This window comes from Rattus norvegicus, chromosome 11 (assembly GCF_021556685.1).
Source record: "Rattus norvegicus strain SHRSP/BbbUtx chromosome 11, alternate assembly SHRSP_T2T, whole genome shotgun sequence".
In the NCBI taxonomy this organism is placed as follows: Eukaryota; Metazoa; Chordata; class Mammalia; order Rodentia; family Muridae; genus Rattus; species Rattus norvegicus.
In genome coordinates, this window is record NC_141544.1 from 81546887 (window position 1) to 81566187 (window position 19301).

The window sequence follows — 19301 nt, forward strand, 5'->3', positions numbered from 1 at the left end:
GCCCAGGCATGGAAACATGTATGTATATGCACAACACAGCTTGCAGGGGGTGGGGTCAGAGGACAGGTTCCAAGAAGTATTTCCTTCTACTGTATCTCTTTGTACTATTCAGGTCCTGGACATCAAACTCAGTCATTAGACTTGGCCTGCTGAGCCATTTCATTGGCCCTCAGCTTTTTTTTTTTTTTTTTTTTTTTTGGTCCCGTGAGGGAAAAGTTACCTTAATGCATCTTACATATTTCATGAATATGAAATTTAAACTTTTTCGCAGGGTCTCACGTAGCCCAAGCTGGTCTCAAATTCACTATGTAGTCTGGTGGCCTTGAACCTCATGCTGTGCCTTCTGAGTGCTGGGATTGCGGGCGTGAGGGAGCATGCCTGGTTTACGGAGCACAGGGCCTGATGCATGCATGTAGGCGCACCTCACACTGCAGCCCCAGCCTGAACGGAGCCTCCTCACCCACTGCCAGCGCAGGCCACCTTACTATCTGTACCTCAGAGGTTCAGTGAGCCAGAGTTGGCCTTTCCTTGATTTGTCTTTGGCAAGCAAACCATGCTTCAGGCTGGAATATTTTAAAGTGTTTATTACATGCTACTGGAGGATTGGCTTTTATTTTAATGTCCATTTATAAGATGACATACAGGCAATTTAAAATAACACACAATATTGACATATTTATACTTAGAACTTACACAATATATTTACAAACATACAAATATAGGACAATGTTTATAAAACCTTTCATTAATTACAAGTTTATAACATTTCAGAAATAAAATCTGCTGTAAACCACCTCACTGCAATGTGTATACAAAAGGCTTCTATAACCAAGTTTTCCTTCATTTCTACAACCATCTAGGTACTTAGTTCTTAAAAGTCCATCAGACTCCTCTGCCTATCACGTCGTTAGTCACTGCTGACTAGAGGCAAAGAAATGGAGGGCTCCTTCATTAGCTGCAAGGGTGGATTTACAGAGCTGCTGGGTTGAAGCCATCCACTGCTCTGCCTTTTCTCATCTGTTCTAGACAGATACCAAGGTTCCTCCTCCAGAGAGTTTACCAGACTTGTTCATTACAGGGAAATCCTGGTCGGAGTGCCAGGCAGCCTGGAGACTGCTGACATAGCGTCTCTGTGGTGGCAGGGCAGAGCCGGGCAGGCTCTTGGCATATCTACCTTAGCATGGGCAAGGTAGCCATTTCCAGTCAGGGGACTATGGCATGGCTAATAAGCTAATTAGATATTAGCCTATCTCCTGCTGGGGCCTAGCAAGGTTGAATACCCAAATGAATTGTCCTTTCCAATTTGGAAACCTGTAAGAAGTCACAAAGGCCCAACAGAAGCCCGGTCTTGCTGTGTGCTGACTCACAGGAGCTGTACCACAGTCGTTCCTGCCCTAACCATTCAAAGGTGTCATAGGAGAGCGACAGTGTTAAAATGTCCTCCTCTTCTCTCTGAAGTAGGGTCTCACTATGGAGCCCTGACTGGCCTGGAATTCAGTATGTGGACCAGATCTGCCTCCTCTGTCCCTCAAAAGCTGGGATTAAAGGCATGTGCCACCATGCTCGGCAATGTCAACTTTCTCTTAGGAACTCTTGCAGCCATTCCAAGTGTTGTATTATGCAATGTCTTCTGGAGCCATTTTCTATACAGTTAAAGTCTGGAATTTAGGAATTATGCAGAGGTCTATGCTGCCTAGACGGAAGCAACTGTGCACCCCAGAGCACAGCTGGTCATAAGCAAGCTCTGGCTGCTGGCTCTGTGGACTGCTGACGAGGGCTGGGCTCCGGGCTCTGCTCCTACTGTTCTGTGAGGACCACCAAGGACTGGGCAGGAGCGCAGACACTCTATGCTACACTTACTTTTTCTCAAGATAAGGTCTTGCTATGTAGCCAAGGCTGGCCTGAAATTCATGATTCTCCTGCCCTAGTTGCTGGAGTTACAGGCACGAGCCATCATGCCTGGCTGCTGTTACAGACTTTTAAACTTGAATAAAAGTGGCAGCATTCTAATCAACACTTCTCTGCACAAACAAGGAGAAACATTATTTTGACTAGATATTCATCTTATGTACATGAGCGTTTTACCTTCATGCATGTCTGTACACCATGTGTGTGTCTGGTACTTGCAGGCCCTTGGAGTTACACGCAATTGTGAACTGACCTGTGGGTGTTGGAATCTGAACCCTGATCTGCTGGAGCAGCACGTGCTCTTACTGAGCCGAGTCTCCAGCCACAGTCTGTACAGCCCACTGGGCTCCCAATCCTGATCCTCCAGCGCCCACTTCTGGGATGTCTGGAGTCACAGGCCATGTGCGCCTCTGAACCTTTTTCAGGTGATGCTGGGGATGGGATGGAGCCTGGTCCAGTATCAAAGGTTTCAGATGCTGCACAGGGTAATACTGTTCTGAAATGCAAGCCTTGGGAAGAAAACCCACAAAAGTTAACATCTATAGGAAAAAAACCCATAAAATAAAAAGCTTTATGTAATTACTGTATTTGAGTTCTAACTGCAGCAAACACCAAAGACACAACTAACAACTAAGGAGTCCAAAATCTCGGGAGAGAAGCCTTTGTGCTTAAGTAAAGACCATACACTGTGCTGGAGTCCTTGGTTTATTTGTTCTCTGCTCACAGTGGAGGGTCTCAGGGAGGGGACAGATGAGAGACAAGAAGCTGCTCTCAGTGCTTTCTTGTAGCTATGGAAACTAGCTGTCACCTACAAGGATTCTAAGAAATGTCTTTCCTTCAGTCCTATTGGCTTTGTGTTCAGTCCCAGGAGCGGGGAACTGAGTCTGCTGTGCCTGGTCCAGGTGCCTGGGATCAGCACGCAGGGCTCACTGAGGCAAATGCAAACACTGCTGGGTAGTGCGTGCTACACTTTAGAGCTTACAACTGTGTGTGGAGTGTGTCTGTTCAGGAAACAGCAGGGTGAGCACGGAACCACTCTCTAGAAAAAGATGGGGTAGGAGTAGGCAGGCCTGGGGAGGGGCCTGGGTACTGGCCTTAGATACCTGTTATACTGTGCAGAACCTCGGGCTTCTCTATGGTTTTGCTCTCTTTGACAGAGAAGTCCAAGCCATCATAAGTTAGCCTTTGATTTGAATGTGGTTGAGAACTGCAGCAGGGGTGGTACCCCAAACCACATAACTATGTGTCTGGAAACAGTGGTCTCCACTGCCCGAGAAACACAATGTCTGCTGAAAATGCAGGCTCCCAGGCCACGTCCCAACCTTTGATGCAAGTCTGGATTTCACAAATGCTCCAGAAGAATCAAGTCCAATGGTGGAAACCATCGAGCTGTAGACACCTGGCAGCTGGCAGAGATAATAACATATCTGTCCTCTGAAAGAGCTTGCTATCCAGCTGTGAAAATACTGGCTCTGGCATGGAAAACGAGCCTGCTCCCCATGAAGAAAAGCACAGGCAGCTTAGTCTTCCATGATGGGTCCTCAGGAATGAAAGTTCCAATTAAAAAAACTGTGTCTTCATTAAAAATAAGCAATAGTGGAAATGGGTTTAATCTCCCCTAAAATGGAGAAATGGAACACAATATTCCCAGCAGGAATCATGAGACAGTGCTTCTAGGAACACGCAGGGCTCACTCTGAGCAGGCAGCACCAGTGATCAAGTCCTCCTGCTCCTTGTCCTGCTGTGCCAACATGCAGGGCCCGGGGAGACCTCAGACAGCAGAGAGCTGTGGTGGCTGCTGCTGCGGCTGCTGCTTGGGTGGGGCAAGTTCCAGGAGGGCCTGGACTGTCACTGCAACCTGGCCCAACCCTTTCTCTTCTAAAATGTGCAGAGGCAAACATAATTGCTCCTGAAAGGGGACAATGTAACAAACAAATAAGAAAACAGGGTGAACATCAGAGAGCTGAGAGAACACAAGGCCTTCCCACCTGCCCCCCATAATAATCGAGTGACATATAGAAAGTTCCTGGTAAACCCACCCTGCTAAAGGAGGCAGACGCAGGCGTGTCTCACACTCAGGGATACTTTATTAACATAATCACAGTCCATAGAGAACATTTGGAAAGCAGAAGACCAACGGGACACACATTTAAAGGATAGAGAAGAAGAGAACACTGCAGAAAGCCACATTCTATCTCTAACAAAGACCAGAGCAGACTTACAGAGCAGGTACAAATGTAAAAACAGCCCAGATACAGCAGTGCTCAAGTGGAAGACAGGGGTCACAGAGGACGCTCTGGGAAGGGTACAGGCAGCAGGGACACAGCATGGTTTGTGAATGACTCTGACTGAAGGAAAGGGGAGGCTTAAAACTAAATGAGTTAAAAGTCATATTTAAAAAAGAAATTGTGTTTTAGCTGAGTGTGTAACTCAGTACGCAGAGCCAGGTCTATGAGTTCAAGGTCATAACATAAATCTAGCCCAGTAGGATAGTTTTAACATTATAACTGCTGGTGGACTACTGGGTAAGCTCGCATCTTAGTAACTGGCCCACCAAAGATGGCCGCCATCTGGGGAAGAAGGTGGATACACCTATCTTGTTTGACTTAGTACCAGTTTGGTTATTCTGGTAAGAAAAAGGCAGATCTCAGTATAACATTGGCTTTTCTTTTTTCATCAAATTTATTGACTGATTGATTGACTGACTGACTGAGACAGTCTTTCTATGTCGACAAGGCGAACCTGGAACTCACAGACATCCTTCTGTCTCTGCCTCCCAAGGGCTGGGATTATGGACATGCACCCCCAAGCCCAGCTAAAATTAACTTTCTGTTTTTAGTGGGAATTGCCTTGCTGGACAGCTCAGGCTGGCCTCAGTGTGAGGGTTACAGGAGCACTCACTCCATCACACTCTGCACCACTTGAAACATTACAAAACTAACTGTAATAAAAATACAGCAAGTAGGCGTCTTTAAGGCAGTTATTGGTACTTGATATAATTACTTTTCTATCTAATGCTGGTTTTGCTAAAGTCACAGCAATCTTTTGGTTTGCTAATAAGACTAGCAGTTTGAATTAATACTTTGAATACCTCTGCAACTACAGAGTAGCTTTGTTTAAACTGAATCTGCACTGGGAGGTGGGAGTGGTGCACAGCTGTGATCCCAGCACTCAGGAGGCAAAGGCAGGCAGATACCTGAGTTTGAGGCCAGCCTGGTCTACAGAGAGTTCCAGGACAGCCAGGGCTACATAGAGAAACCCTGTCTCCAAAAATCCAATGAACAAAACTTAGACAGCGGTAAAAGGATGGATCTCTTAGCTCTGTATGGGACAAGCCCTTCCCACTGCTTGCTCATCAGCACCCAGGCCTGAGCCAAGGGCAGGTGGTGAGGTGCACAGTGGTCCAGAAGCGACTCAGAGGTAGCCCTTCCACTTGCACATCAACTTTGCGGAGGGTTCCTAGGAACCCACCACTGCCAGGCCACACCACATGCAGGCCTCTGTGGGGCTTTGTTTTTTTGTCCTTTAAAAGACAAGGTCCTGCTGTGTAGCCTAGACTGAACTCAAAGTCATCCTGTTTCAGCATCCTAGGTGCTGGGATTACAGGCATGTATCATCAAACCTGGCTTTAAGCCTGACTGTGTGCGTGTGTAAAAAGACAAAACTCTACAGGACTCAGACAGTAATCACGGATCTGAAGTCTTATAAGCACTCTGGAGGCACGGCTGTGTAGCGGCGCAGGGTGGCACTGCAGAGCACGGGCAGTGGGCAATAAAGAACAGCTCACAGCTCGCTTCACACGAAGCAAACGAGGAGGAGCAGGCGGTCAGTGGACTACAGTGGGGCACTGTGCTGCTGTCACCCCCTGAGCTGAGGGCCAGAGGACTACAGCGGGACATTGCATTGCTGTTGTCGCTTGAGCTGAGGGTCAGCTGTTAGTGGAGTTTGCGGGTAGAATCTGTGAGAACTGCCACCTGACTGCAGCCGTGTCTCTCTCCGGCCGAGTGCAGACACCATTCACTAAGACTCTGAGAGCAGACTGCAACTTCCTGGGGATCTGTGGCTCAGATACAGTTTCAGACACAATTGTACAGCCTACAACACACACTTCACCTATAAGAATGAGTCACATGTTAGAAATGATGTGAATTCCAAACATCACATTCCAACAGATTCTGGCAGGGGATCTGTTTTCAGGCAGCACACATGGTGACCACGACCAGATCGCCTCAGATGCGGACTCTGTTCAGCTGCTTAGTGTGCATGGTCTTCAACAGACTCAGTGGGCTCAGAACAGCAGTCTGGGAAATCTCCAGTATTTTTAAACTAAAAATTCAAACCAAACTATTGGGGTATTTTAAATGCCCCATGACTTCTAAATGTCCAAACACTGTTAAAATTGGGGGTAAGTTAGGACTTCGGGGCGGAGACCTGACTGACAAGGTAATCCAAACTAGAAATGCTACCAAAATTTTCATGATGAGCAGCTGTTGAAAGGCTCAGATAAGGGGTTGGGGAATTTAGCTCAGTGGTAGAGCGCTTGCCTAGCAAGTGCAAGGCCCTGGGTTCGGTCCCCAGCTCCGAAAAAAAAAAAAAAAAAAAGAAAGAAAAGAAAGGCTCAGATATCGTAGTCTTTACTTCAAAACTGAGGTTGTATCACAGTATAAAAAGATGGCCAGAGTCCTCCATGGCTCAGGATTGTTTTAATAAAAATGCTGTAGCCTTTCCATATGAGAGACAAGGCCACAGGGCAGGAGGGGAGCTAGGGACTAGAGGGAACGCTCTTCTCTGTCAGCTGTCGCTAGCCTACTGTGCAGTGCACTGCCTCTGTGGACACAGGACAGATAATGATGCACCTCTCAAGTCAGCAGTGTGAAAACACACGTGTGTCAGCAATTCTGTAGAGAAACAAACCTTCACCAAGCACGGAAGGAGCTGGACGGCACTGGCTGCAGGTCAGCTATAGGTGAAGACCCGGTAATAGAGCACACAGAGAATTAACATTAACGAACAGTAAAATGCCACAAAACCCAGAAGCTGGACAGACAGAGAGACAAAGCTGGATTCTTCTGCATGTGCCCCAAGAGAGAGTAGCATTTCGACAGTTCTTTTAACGCTGAGGTTTAGCTGAAGGATGTCGGAAGGAGAACAGAGACTGTCCTGTCCAAATGCGAGCAGGAAAGGAAAACAGAAAAACACAGTCAGTGCAGCAGACCGCAGATGAATGCAGAGCTCAGAAAACCATCAGTCACAGTCGGACACACACCCTGCGGTATTTCATCGTAAATAAGAAAATGCTGAAGAACAAAAGGTGGGCTCATCCACGCAGCACAGGTGAGGTTTTACTGAGCGGCAGAGTGAGCCTGGTGAGAAGAGCTGCAGTGGCCCAGGCTGTGTGAGCTGACAGTGGGAGGTGTGTGTCATCTCAGTCCTCCTCACACTGGGGGGAAGTGAGGACAACAAGGTTGTTCACTAGAGTGGGGAATCACGAGGCCAGGCAAGCCTTGCAATGAGGGAGGTTTACTGTGGAGTCAGGTGCACTGACTCCAACCATGAGATCAAGTCCATCATCCCTAGATGTAGTTTACTAGGCTCACGACAGAATGGAAGGAGTGTCTAAAGTCACCATTAGTGGACTCAGTCTGGAAATATTAACATATAATAATTCTAGTATATAAGACACTGGACTCGATACAGGTTTTTAAAAAATGTAAAACACTTAATAAGAGCATAATAATAAAAGTGAATCTCCATAAACTTCCCTATCCAGAGGTTTTCTGTGTTTCCTTATTTTTTAGTGATTCCTTCACATTTTGAGGGTGAGCTGGGAATAGATCCTAGGGAAACATTACCTTTGCTATGTCCCATCCCATTTTCCTTCATAATTTGATTCATTTTTGTGTGTCCATTTTCTTTCATTTTATTGTCTGAAACAGGGTCTCATGTTGCTCAGATTAGGTCAAACTCACTAGGGAGCTGGAGATGACCTTCAATCGGGATCTTCCTGCTCCAGTCTCCTGAGGCGAGCACAGCCATGCTCCTCCCGTGCGGACTCCCAGCTCACTCTACACAACACTTAGTAGTTACACTGACTACACAGTGAGTGACGGCCTTCACAGTTACCATCTACCTGGGCCCCAAGTCTGACTCACTAAGATACTATGCGCTCTGTTTCACAGTTCAGTGAGGGCCAGAAGGAAGCTACCAATTTGTGAGTTCCTTATCCTTCACTCTGTCCAGAAAAATGACTGTTTTTTAGCAGATGTAGAAGCACAACTAGAACTCTTTGAAGCTGGTAGAGAAGTGGGTGGAAGGCAGAGGGGAGAAGGAAGAAGTGGTCTGAGTGGATGTCCATTTCCTCGGAGTGGGAGGGTGGAGATAAAGAACCCCAGTCTAACCACCCTGGGAAAAGGTCAGTTTTAAATTGTACTTTCTCTCTCTGCTTCTGCCTTCGAATAGCTCAGCTCAGGTTGAACGCTGGCTGGGCTGTAACAAGCACTTGTAAGCCCCACTTGGAAAACGCTGACTTAAGTACGTGGTGTAAAGCACACTGACTGTACAGTTTGCTGACCAACGGCAGAACAGAGCTCTGAAAGAGCTCCAGTCTACAGACTTTATGTCTGAGACAAGATGGCTCTGCAGAGTGTGGCAGGATCTCTCACCTCTAGAAATGGTGTTGAGGGGGCTCTTGTGTCTAGAAATGGTGTTGGGGGTGCTCTCATGTCTAGAAACGGTGTTGAGGGGGCTCTCATGTCTAGAAACGGTGTTGAGGGGGCTCTCGTGTCTAGAAACGGTGTTGGGGGGCTCTCGTGTCTAGAAACGGTGTTGGGGGGCTCTCAGTTCCAGCAGGGGCAGCCCCAGCTGCTGCTCCCTGCGCTTTCACGCTCTGGTTCAGTACACAGGGTGTGCTGACATGAGATGGGAATGCCTGAATACTAACATGTGCACATACACATGTGTGCATATGAACCTTAGGTCTGTCACTATGGAGAATATACTGCCAGTTCCTTAGAGGATGGTAAATGGTCTCAGTATGTGTAATATGGTTTTATAAATTTTTATAAAACAATGATATAAAAATGTGTGACTCTGTCTATAAGAATAAAAAAGTCATACCTGAGTTTAGAAAACAGAACTACAAACCCACATCACAGCAAAAAAGAACAGAATGGATGTTCTACCTGATAAGGCTAAGAAGCGGGTGTGGAATGCATGCTGGCTAATGCAGACACCAGACTTTTCTACTCTGACATGGGAAGCTGCAAGTGAAGGTGCTCTCTGAATCCTGGGCCAGTTAGAGCAGGATGGTGAACTGGGTGACTGGCCAGTGAGAAAAGCATCACTGGGAGGCTACGAGGGCTAAACAGAGCTTCTGATGGGCCCTGTCCTGAGCCAGTCCTGAGCTTCTGACAGAGGAGGCCTGTGGTTTCCGCACTGCAGACAAAGCTATGGCTTAAGGGCTGGAGGGTGTGGCTCAGTGGCACATGGACCATGTGCTCAGCAGAGCAAGCGGGAGGCACAGCTACCATCTCCAGCAAGCAAATAAAATAAGAAAACAGAAACTGCCACACACCACATCAAGTTGCTTTTTTTTACAGTGTTGTTAAGCATGGTGGTGTGCATCACAGTTCCAGCACTGGAGGCTGGGGTGGGAGGGAAGCTTCCAGAGTTCCAAGATCAGCCTGAGCACACACACACTGGATCAAAGAGCCCATTTCCTCTGTCATTGACAGCTCTGTGCACCCCAAGAGTAAGGCAGCTTCTAACTGCTCTTCAAAGGGGCCTCTGAAAGAGCAGTGCAAACATTTCTTTTCCGATTGAATCTGTAAGTAATGTTTAACTATAGTACTGTCAATGACAGGAAAGAAAATAGAGCCATGGGTCTCAGCCTTCCTAATGCCACACAGGATCCTTTAACAGTTCCCCAGCCATCAAATCATTTTCATTGCTACGTCACAACTGTAGTTTTGCCACGTCTATGAACTGTAATGTAAACATCTGTGTTTCCCATGGCATTAGGTGACCACTGTGAAGGGTCAGTCAACCCCTTAAGGGATCATGGCCCACAGGCTGAGAAGCACTGCGACAGAGGCCGATGGAAGCACTGTCTCCTAAAACATGCTCACAAGTGGAGGCTGTGCTAACTTCCAGAGAACTGCAGCCTAGTGGACAAACGGGCGGGGCTGAATTAACCTCTTATCTAGTAAGATTTAGCATGGTTTGGACTGTCTACCTGTACAGATATACTGTTTGTGAATTTAACTTAAACTTCTGGCAAATAGAACTCTGCTATTTTTATATGATTTTGTGAAGTCTAAAATTAGTCAAAATTAAATTTTGAATACATTTAAAATATATTTAAAAATGTTAAAAAGCTGAAGGTAAAAAAGAATTCCCAATCTGAAAGGTACCTGTGCGGAAAATATTGTTAAATATAGCTCTATTTAGTCAAACAGCTAGTGGGATGCTTAAGAAAACAGAACAATTATTTTTAATTTATTAGTTATAACATAGTTATTTCATGAGGAAAGCATGAAGGAATATTGCTGGAAAGAACGCTGACAGTCTTGTAATAACATATCATGTTAGTAGTGAGTCAGCAGTTTGCAGCTATTCCTGGTAAGAACAATCATACACACACACATTGCAAGCTCATGTGTATGTGCGCACGCATGAACACACACACACACACACACACACACACACACACACACACACACACACACACACACACACACACATTACCTGGGGTACACCAATCTTTCTGCAAGCATCCAGGAAGTTCTCCACATTCCGCCTGCACTTTGCCATTGTTAATTTAGGCTGCCGAGAGACAAGAAAAGAGGAAACTGTTATCAACAAAGGTCCAAAAGAATGCAAACTTCACACTACTCTTGCCACCAGCCTCACAGACAGCCGCTAGGCACACTAGGGGCTCTGCAAACTCCTTAGAAGATCAAACAATGAGCGTTCATCTCAAGAGCCTCGGAACTGTTGCTGCCACTCAATTCTGCCAGGAGCAGGAAATCATCCACAAGGAGGAAGGGGCCACTGTGGCTGCTTTCCAAGAAAATAGTATCTTCAGAAATAGGAGCCGGCTATGAGAAGAGTTTGGCACCTTCCAATGTCTGTATTTGCTTTGGTTTAGTAAGGTAAGTGGTAAGAAGATATTTTTTCATTTTGAAACAAAAGAAAACTGAAGAGAACATGAAGAAAATGTATCATCCAGTGGATCATTGTTCAAGTGTGGCCACAATTAACAGTTTATTTTCTTTTGTTTATTATTTTTTGAGGCTATGGCTCTCTACAAAGCCCTGGATAGCTTAGAACTGTGTAGACCAGGCTGGCCTCGAACTTAGAGATCTACCTGTCTCTGTCTACCAAGTGCTGGGATTAAAGATGTGCGCTACCATGCCTGGTTCTATTTTAAATTATCATTTTATTACTATTTTATATGTATGAGTGCTTTGTCTGCATACATGCAGATGTGTATCTGTATATATTGTACATGCAGGGCTTGTAGAATCTAGAAGGTGTTGGGTCCTTGGGAACTGCAGCTATGGACAGGTGGGAGCTGCCGTGTGGGTGCTAGGAATTGAACCCGGTTCTCTGCAGGAGCAGCCAGTGCTCTTAATAGTGGCCCTATTTTTTTTGCATTTAACTCATTTTTGGAAATTAAAAAGTCTTAACAATGGCTACAAAGCTACTTTACGAGATGAAATGTTGACACAGAAAATTTGCTTAATTACTAAGGAGTGAGCTTACTTTTCTATAAAGATCTGTAAATACTGGAAATAAAGAGGCATCTCATATCCTCTTAAAGTTTTGCTTTTTACCTAGTTGGTTATCATGGAACATAATATAAGAAAAATAGGAATTTCATATTCAAAAATGATGTTTAAGTACCAGATGTGGAAGCCAGATGTTTGCAGGGACTGTGGCCTACAGATTTTTTAAATTAGTAAGTGCAAGGACACTTGTACCATCTCTAGAAAACAAGACTTCACTTGTAAAATCTGAGTCTTCTGCAGATAAGAAACATAATTCCTTGTCATAAGAAGAAACAAAAGCAAGGAAAGAGGGCACTGTCGTCTTGACAAGACAAAGGCAGGCAGGGCAAGGACTAGCTTTGTCACAGACAATGAAAAGGAACCAGTGAGAGGGAAGGGGACGGACAATTATCCCCCCCCCCCCCCCCCCCCCCCCCGTTCTGATGGAACAACTTGCAAAGGATCTTGAAAAGACAACAGGAACTCAGTGTGCAGGGAGGGCCCCTGCCTGGGCCGCTTCCTCCTGCTGCCACAGAGACATGAACAAAAGCATCTGGAGGAGGGAGGGGGGTACTCATTTCACACGTTGGGGTCTACCATCAGGGCAGCCAGAACTCAAGGGGGCAGGAACCTCAAATCAGGACCAAAGTAGAGACTGAGGATTCTGTGTATATCTGCTTGCTCCCCATCCATGGCTTGCTCAGCTTGCTTTTTTTTTTTTTTTTTTTTTTTTTTTAAATAAAACCCAGGACACCACTGTCCCCAGTAGGCTGGGCCCTTATATCAATCATTAATCAAGAAAATGGAGCAGAGCCTTCTCGACAATTTGGCATTTTCTCAATTGAGGTTCCTCTTCCCAGGGGACCCTGTCTTGTGCCGAGTTGACAGAACAATAATCTGGCACAGCACCCGTCCTTGCCAATGCCAGGTTCTTAACTGAAGTAAAAAGGCAGGAAAGATGAAACATAAACTGTACAATCATCATCTCCTGACAGATGGTGCAGAGCAGACTAGGCTTCTCTACCTGCTGCCTCACAACGGGCTCTATGGCTACTCCTGACTAGGCCGTGAGGTGCGAAAAGACACCTGGTGCCACGGCTTCTTTAGCGCCAGAGAAAGGTAAGATGAACTAAGAGGCAAAGGGGAAAGCTGCTAGGAGGAGCTTGGGCAAAGGGCCCAAATAAAGAGCACACAGGGCTTGCTCAGTGTGCTGAGATATGCCAGAAACCCCAGGATGTGGTGCAGGCAGGGAGACAGAGTTCAAGGCTAGCCTAGGCTAAAGGAGACACAGACTAGCTGGGAATAGCAGCACACTTTTAATCCCAGCACTTAAGGGATGAAGGTGGGTAGATTTCTGGGAGTTTGTAGCCATATTGGTCTACATAGTTCTAGGTCTGCCAGAACTATACAATAAGACTGTGCCTCAAACAAGACAAAACAAAAATCCAAAAAAACAACAACAAAAACACCCAACCCAACAAAAAACCTCCCAAATCCAACAGGACAAATAGCTTCACTCTGGAGTATCCACCCATCTCTCCATGTGTCAGTTTTTCTTTCTGCCTCACAAAGTTGGACACATTACTTCCAAAGACGTGGGCAAGACGTCAGGGGCCTGGTCTGAGTTTAGGAGAGAGAAGGCTGAGTAGGAGAAGCAACCATGAACACTTTGTTTTACAAAAGAGGGAAGTCTGTTTTTGAAATATAGATGTTTATGGAAGGATAGACAGACAAAACTAGGCTATAGGAAGACAACCTATGTAAAGGTTAAAGTCAGTGCTGCTAATTAAAAACTAGGTCAAATGCAATTTACTATGGTTCATATGGAAATGAAGACCAAGGATGGGGTGAGGTAGGGAAGGGCAGCAGGAGAGAGTGAGAAGGGACTCAGTACACACTGCTATTATAGACCAGTAGTAGCAACTTAAAACATCCCAGTGTGTGGTACAATGGGAGATTTCCTGGGATATTCCCCACAGGACACATTTCTAATTGATGAGGGAGGGGAGCGACTGTCTCCCAGCATTCACTACATTCTAGGGCTGTGGACCAGTGTTTCACGACTGGGACCTGTCACACGCTGACACAACGTGTGCACCCATTCTTCAGGAGACTGGCCAGACACAAGTTTAGGTGCATGGAACCCTGGTGTCTAAGAAGCCCACAAATCCCATGTTCCCAACCTCTTCTGGAAACATCAATAAAAGGGCTCATTCGTCAGTGGCCGCAGTCTCTGTCACTCACTCAGACTGTGGGGCCCAGTGTTATCCTAAGCAGCAAACCTTACAGGGACCCACTACCGCCAAGTTTTCCCAGAACTTCAAATGGCATGACATTATGATTTTTGGCAGAAAAGTCTAGTCTCTTTTACTTCAAAATATAGAGAAATAAATTTATGATATAAATGAAAATTTATAATATACACTAAATTGGAAAAGAACAAGAGATAAATAATTAGTTCTGAATATTTAAAGTGATTCAAACTTTTTTTCAGGTAGTGAAAACTTTATTATTTTTTTAAAGATATATTTTAATTTATTTTATATATGTGAGTACACTGTCGCTGTCTTCAGACACACCAGTAGAGGGCATCAGATCCTGTTACAGATGGTTGTGAGCCACCATGTGGTTGCTGGGATTTGAACTCAGGACCTGTGGAGGAGCAGTCGGTGTTAACTGCTGAGCCATCTCTCCAGCCCCCAACTTTATTATTTTTAAGGTAGGGGAGCACAGGCTGACTTCAAACTTGACACAGGCGTGTGCGCGCGCGCGCACACACACACACTCAGAGAGAGAGAGAGAGAGAGAGAGAGAGAGAGAGAGAGAGAGCGCGAGAGCGAGTGAGCCCAGGATGCCCTTGAGCTCCTCCTCTTCCTGCTTTAAACTCCTAAGTGCTTGGATTACAGGCATGACCTAGCATGCCCAGCCTACAGCTTTTTCTATATGTTTTATTTATAATTACTATGTGTACACATGACGTGTGGGGTATATGTGCTGTGGCACTCTCTGAAGTTGGCGCATCCCTTCCCCTTTTGGGTGGGCTCCAGGGATTGGCCTGTGTGGCAAGCTCTACCTGTCGCACCTCTTCACTAGCCCACACCTTTACAGTTGTTTGCTGTGTCTATGTTTGCTTGTTTTTGAGACAAGGTCTTACTATGTAGCCTTGGCTGGCCCAAGCTGACCAGGTTAGTCTTGAACTCACAGAGATTTACCTCCCTCTGACTTCCAAGTGCTAGAATTAAAGGTGTATACTGTAAAAACAACCTTTATTGTCCTGCTCTGCTAACCTAGGCCTAGTCCTGGAAGCTTCTAGTCTCCATACAAACTAATGTAGGCCTAGAATGTTTTCAGCCTCCGAGACTTGCTGCTGAATAAGCTCACCCTTCCTAGTTCTTTCTGAGCTCAGGCTGGCTGGGTCAACTCAGCTCTTCTGGCTCATCTACGCAGCTCCTGAAATGCTCTGCTTGGCTTTAAAGTAACTTGTGTAATCTGTTCTAATCTTCTGGCTCCTTCTCGCATCTTCACCTGTGTCTAGTTTGGTCTTTCTCTACAACTTCTCTCTCTACAACTGTTCCATAAACTGTCTTTATGTCCTTTTCTTCTTTCTCTCTGTACTGGTCTTTGTCAGGTAGCTTCTGTTTCCATTCTCTCTGAGAGTTGGGGCATATCCAATTCTGACAAATCTTCCTCTGATTTGTTACCTTATCTGCCACTCAATTAGATATCTCTCAAACATGGATGCTTCCTTCTACAGACTAGTTTTACTTTCACTGTTTAGGATTAAAGATGTGTGCTAAGGCTGAGCTACACCACAACAAGAAACAGTTTTCAGTAAATGACACAATCCTGGGGTTCACACTGTGATCACACCACACTTGGCTCAAAAACTTTATTTTTAAAATTTGCTTTCATTAAAATTTTTATATAGAAGTATGGGGCTGGAATGATGGGTTTGGTTTATAGCACCCATAAGATGGCTCATAGCCACCTCTAACTTCAGTTCCAGGGAATCCAATGCTCTCTTTGGGTTCCATGGGCTCCTGTGATTCACATAAAATCTTTCAGGCACATGTGCATGTGCATGTGCGTGCGCGCGCACACACACACACACACACAAATTTAGAAACCTTTTTCTTTTTTCTTTTTTTTTTAGGTTCCAACTTTTTTTTTTTTTAATTTTTCCCCTTTTACCGCAAAACAAGGTAGAAGAAATGATTAAAACTGCCAAAGTAGTTAACTAGTAGAACATGTATTAGTCTCACACACACATATACATCTACACAGGAAGGAAGGCAGGCTTATTTACAAGAAAACATGTAAAATCAAAGTGGGTGTCAGGAAACATTGAGAAACAAACACATACATGCTACAAGAGGTACCACTGAGTACAGTGCTAGGGAGGGGAGTGAACAGAGGCAGACAGACAGGTTCAGGCGTCACAGCATCAGTGCAATGGATCCACAGACCATGCTACAGCTAGTTCATGGGTTAAGGAGCTGTTCCCAAATGTGGCCTATTTGGCCCTCAGAGGTTCAGTTCTGCAGATTCCGACTGCTCTAAAAGCCTACCCACTGAGAGGGCACATGATAACAGTAAGCTTAAGGATAGAAACCTTTTTCTTAAAATACAAGGAAACCTTTTAAAACTATCCCTAGAGCCTTAATAATCATGTCTCTTTGAGACAGCATTAAGGGCTGCAGAGATGGTTCAGAGGATGAGAGTGGATGCTGCTCTCGCAGAGAACCACAGTTCAGTTCCCGGCACTCACATAGCTCACAACTACCTCTAAGTCCAGCTCCAGGGGATCTGGTTCTTCTAGACTCAGTCAGGACAGGACGCATACGTACAGATCCATATTCAGATGCACACATACACATAATTAAAGAATAAAAATCAGGACAACAATGTCCAGAGGCCCTGACCCCACTCTAAGAGGTAGTGTATCTACCCCACGTTAGTAAGGCCGAATACCCACCTTAGCGTAGCCTAAGAAGAAAAACTAGGTAGTTCAACCATGGAAAAACTTGCTAACATTCCTGGCGGGATCGCCTGACTTCCTACTTTAAACAATGATGATTTCTTCCCTCTGGCCCTTGTTTTCCAACCCTTACTAGTATTATACTACTACTTTGGGTTTTTCTTACTTTTTAGATTTTTTATTTATTTTATGTGCTTGCTTTGCTTGTTTTTGTACCATTGTGTGCCTGGTATCTATGAAGTCAGAAGGGGCATACGGTGCCCAGGAACTGGAGGTACACATGGTTGTGGGCTACCACGTAGGTACTAGGAACTCAGCCCAGATCTTTGTCAAGAGCAGACGCTTAACCTATTGAGCCCCCTTCTCCAGCCACTATTTCACTGTTTTGTAAAGGTGAATCTAAACTTTCTTCAAAAAACCATGATATTGGGATAAAACCTGATATTTAAAATGTCTGGTTCATAAGTGACTGGACTTTCAAGGAGAAGGCCTCTTAGTGATACGTTTTCTGATTCCACAAAGGCAACAACAATAAAGAACTCAAAGGCATCTGGCAGGATTCTGCCAACAGAGCAGCCAGTCTGTAGACTCCAGGCTGGAGCCGGGGGTCAGGTCAGCAAGTTAACCATAAATGGACAGAAAAGTACAAAGAGCCCTTTCTGCACGAGTAACCTTGGCGGCAAGCTTCTTTACTGGCTGAGCCATCTTGCCAGCCCCCAGTGAAGTTCTAGCAGTGTGCACTGTACTGCTGTGCCCACTGGACAAACATCCAGCATTTTCAGAAGCTGCCCAGTGTTTGCACTAGCAGACCTCTGACTGCCTGATCTGTTCTAAGGCCTCTAAACACAGCCTGGGATTTACCACAGTCACTTGTAGCCTCACACTCAGCCTGAGTGTGATCTCTTCTCAACAGCTCAACATTCCCTGATGTAAGTTGTTATCAGGTCAATGTCTGCCCATACTTTATAACTGAATTAGTGCAATTTCTTCCCTAAAAGCTTCTTTGAATACTTTAGGTAGTTAACTGGCTTCCTTCTGGTATTTTCTCACACTTACACACAGCACACTTCTTACACACGTCTTACAATACTCAATACATGCTGTACATTACTGTTCACGTGTCTGCTTCTTCTTAGTCAATGTGACAAGAGGAAGGCGGGACTGGCCCTCGTTATCTGCTTTGGTAGCTTCCAGCACAATGACTCCACTGAGCTGAGAAGCGTCTGATGAATAGCCCATGTTGCCTGGGACTACGACTTACCACGGCTGGAGATGGGACATGAATGCTTGGGACAGATCGAGGACGAACATGATTGGCCAAGTGGCAAAGTACAACGCCGTCAGTTAGTGCTGCTCCAAGATCACAGGGCAAAGAGACTTTCAACCGGTATTCAATGTGCTGTGCGGACAGGAAAGGCATGGATTTGTTGAAGAGTGGTTATCATATAGGATATACAGATAGTTAGAAATCCAGAAAAGAAGCTGAACATGATGACATATGCCTCTAATCCCAGACTTTGGGGTGCAGAAGGATTACATATGCCTGTAATCTCAACATTTAGGTTACTGGGACAGCAGAAGAATTACAGCAAGTCTGAGGCCAGTCTGGGGTACACAGTGAGTTCCAGGCTGGACAGGGCTACAAAGACCTTGTCTCAAAAAAAAAAAAAAAAGCAAAAACAAAAACAAAAAAACCCAAAAAACATAAAACATAAACAAACTCCAGGAAAGAAAAGAACGTAAGATACTATAGTCTCCATTTTTCTTCTAACTTAAGTCAATAACTTAGAGTCAGAGTGTATGCATCACAGCCAGATCACGATGGTCAAAAGCACAAAAGAAATTACTATATTTTATGATTTAGGAAACCACTGAGTCCTGGTTTGGTGCCTTGTAGACTCCAGGCTAGAGAGGCCCAGGGAGAAAAGACTCAGAGTTCAAGGCCAGCCTGAGTTACATAGGGATAAGTTGTCTTAACAAACAAAAACAGAAACCCCAATTGGATTCTTGTTCGATTCCAAAATAAAATAGCCAACATGTGCATATGGCTTGAGCATATGCACAGGCGCATAAATTCTCTCTTTTAAGAAAGGGGCTCGCTCTGTAGCACAGTCTGGTCTTAAACTGGTGGCCCTGTCACCTCAGGTAACTGAGTGGTTAACTCTAGGACCACTATGCCGGGCACGTACACATTACAGAAACAGAAGCAAAGGAAAGTGAGCACGGCTGCAAAGGGACCTTTCAATCACTTATCTAAGTTTCTCAATAACAAGTTTAAAGGAGCTTCCTCATAGTGAAATTTCTTTTGCACTCGTCACAGAACGCAGCATGCTGTGGACGTGACTGACATTATGGTAATGGTGGCCAAGTAGCCATGTAACCAAAGGGCTATAGACTAGAGCAGTGGCACTGCCGAGCACAGCGCAGAGATAATGCACACACTTTCCGCAGTTGATCTATTAATCTCAGCTCTTCTTCCCGCTGTCTTGCTATGGAGTCTGCAGCATCAGTTGCAGGTGCAGAGGACAGAAGTGGGGATGCGCGACCTAGAAAACAAGATACAGATACAGATCAACTGCCAGAGTCAGGACAGTACATCTATCTGGCAAGTCTCCTGGCCAAGACGGCACTTTCTACATTTGCTG

General features: G+C 45.3%; 1 protein-coding gene across 27 annotated transcripts in view; it reads right to left on the minus strand.

Annotated features, from left to right (window-relative positions):
* Positions 1–569: 569 nt before the first annotated feature.
* Positions 570–19301, minus strand: part of Lrch3 (leucine rich repeats and calponin homology domain containing 3) — a 99772-nt gene continuing 81040 nt past the window's right edge. For 11 of the 27 annotated variants that reach the window (NM_001371838.2, NM_001371837.2, XM_087576185.1 and 8 more), the window contains 4 exons: positions 19099–19202; positions 17918–18055; positions 10654–10731; positions 570–3817 (listed from right to left, as the gene is read on the minus strand). In NM_001371838.2, coding sequence (NP_001358767.2) covers positions 3680–3817; positions 10654–10731; positions 17918–18055; positions 19099–19202 — 458 coding nt within the window. In that variant the 3' untranslated portion in view covers positions 570–3679. Of the gene's footprint in view, positions 7069–10653; positions 10732–14162; positions 14331–17917; positions 18056–19098; positions 19203–19301 lie in introns of those variants that run through there. The other 16 variants (XM_087576174.1, XM_087576178.1, XM_087576176.1 and 13 more) reach the window with 3 other exon arrangements.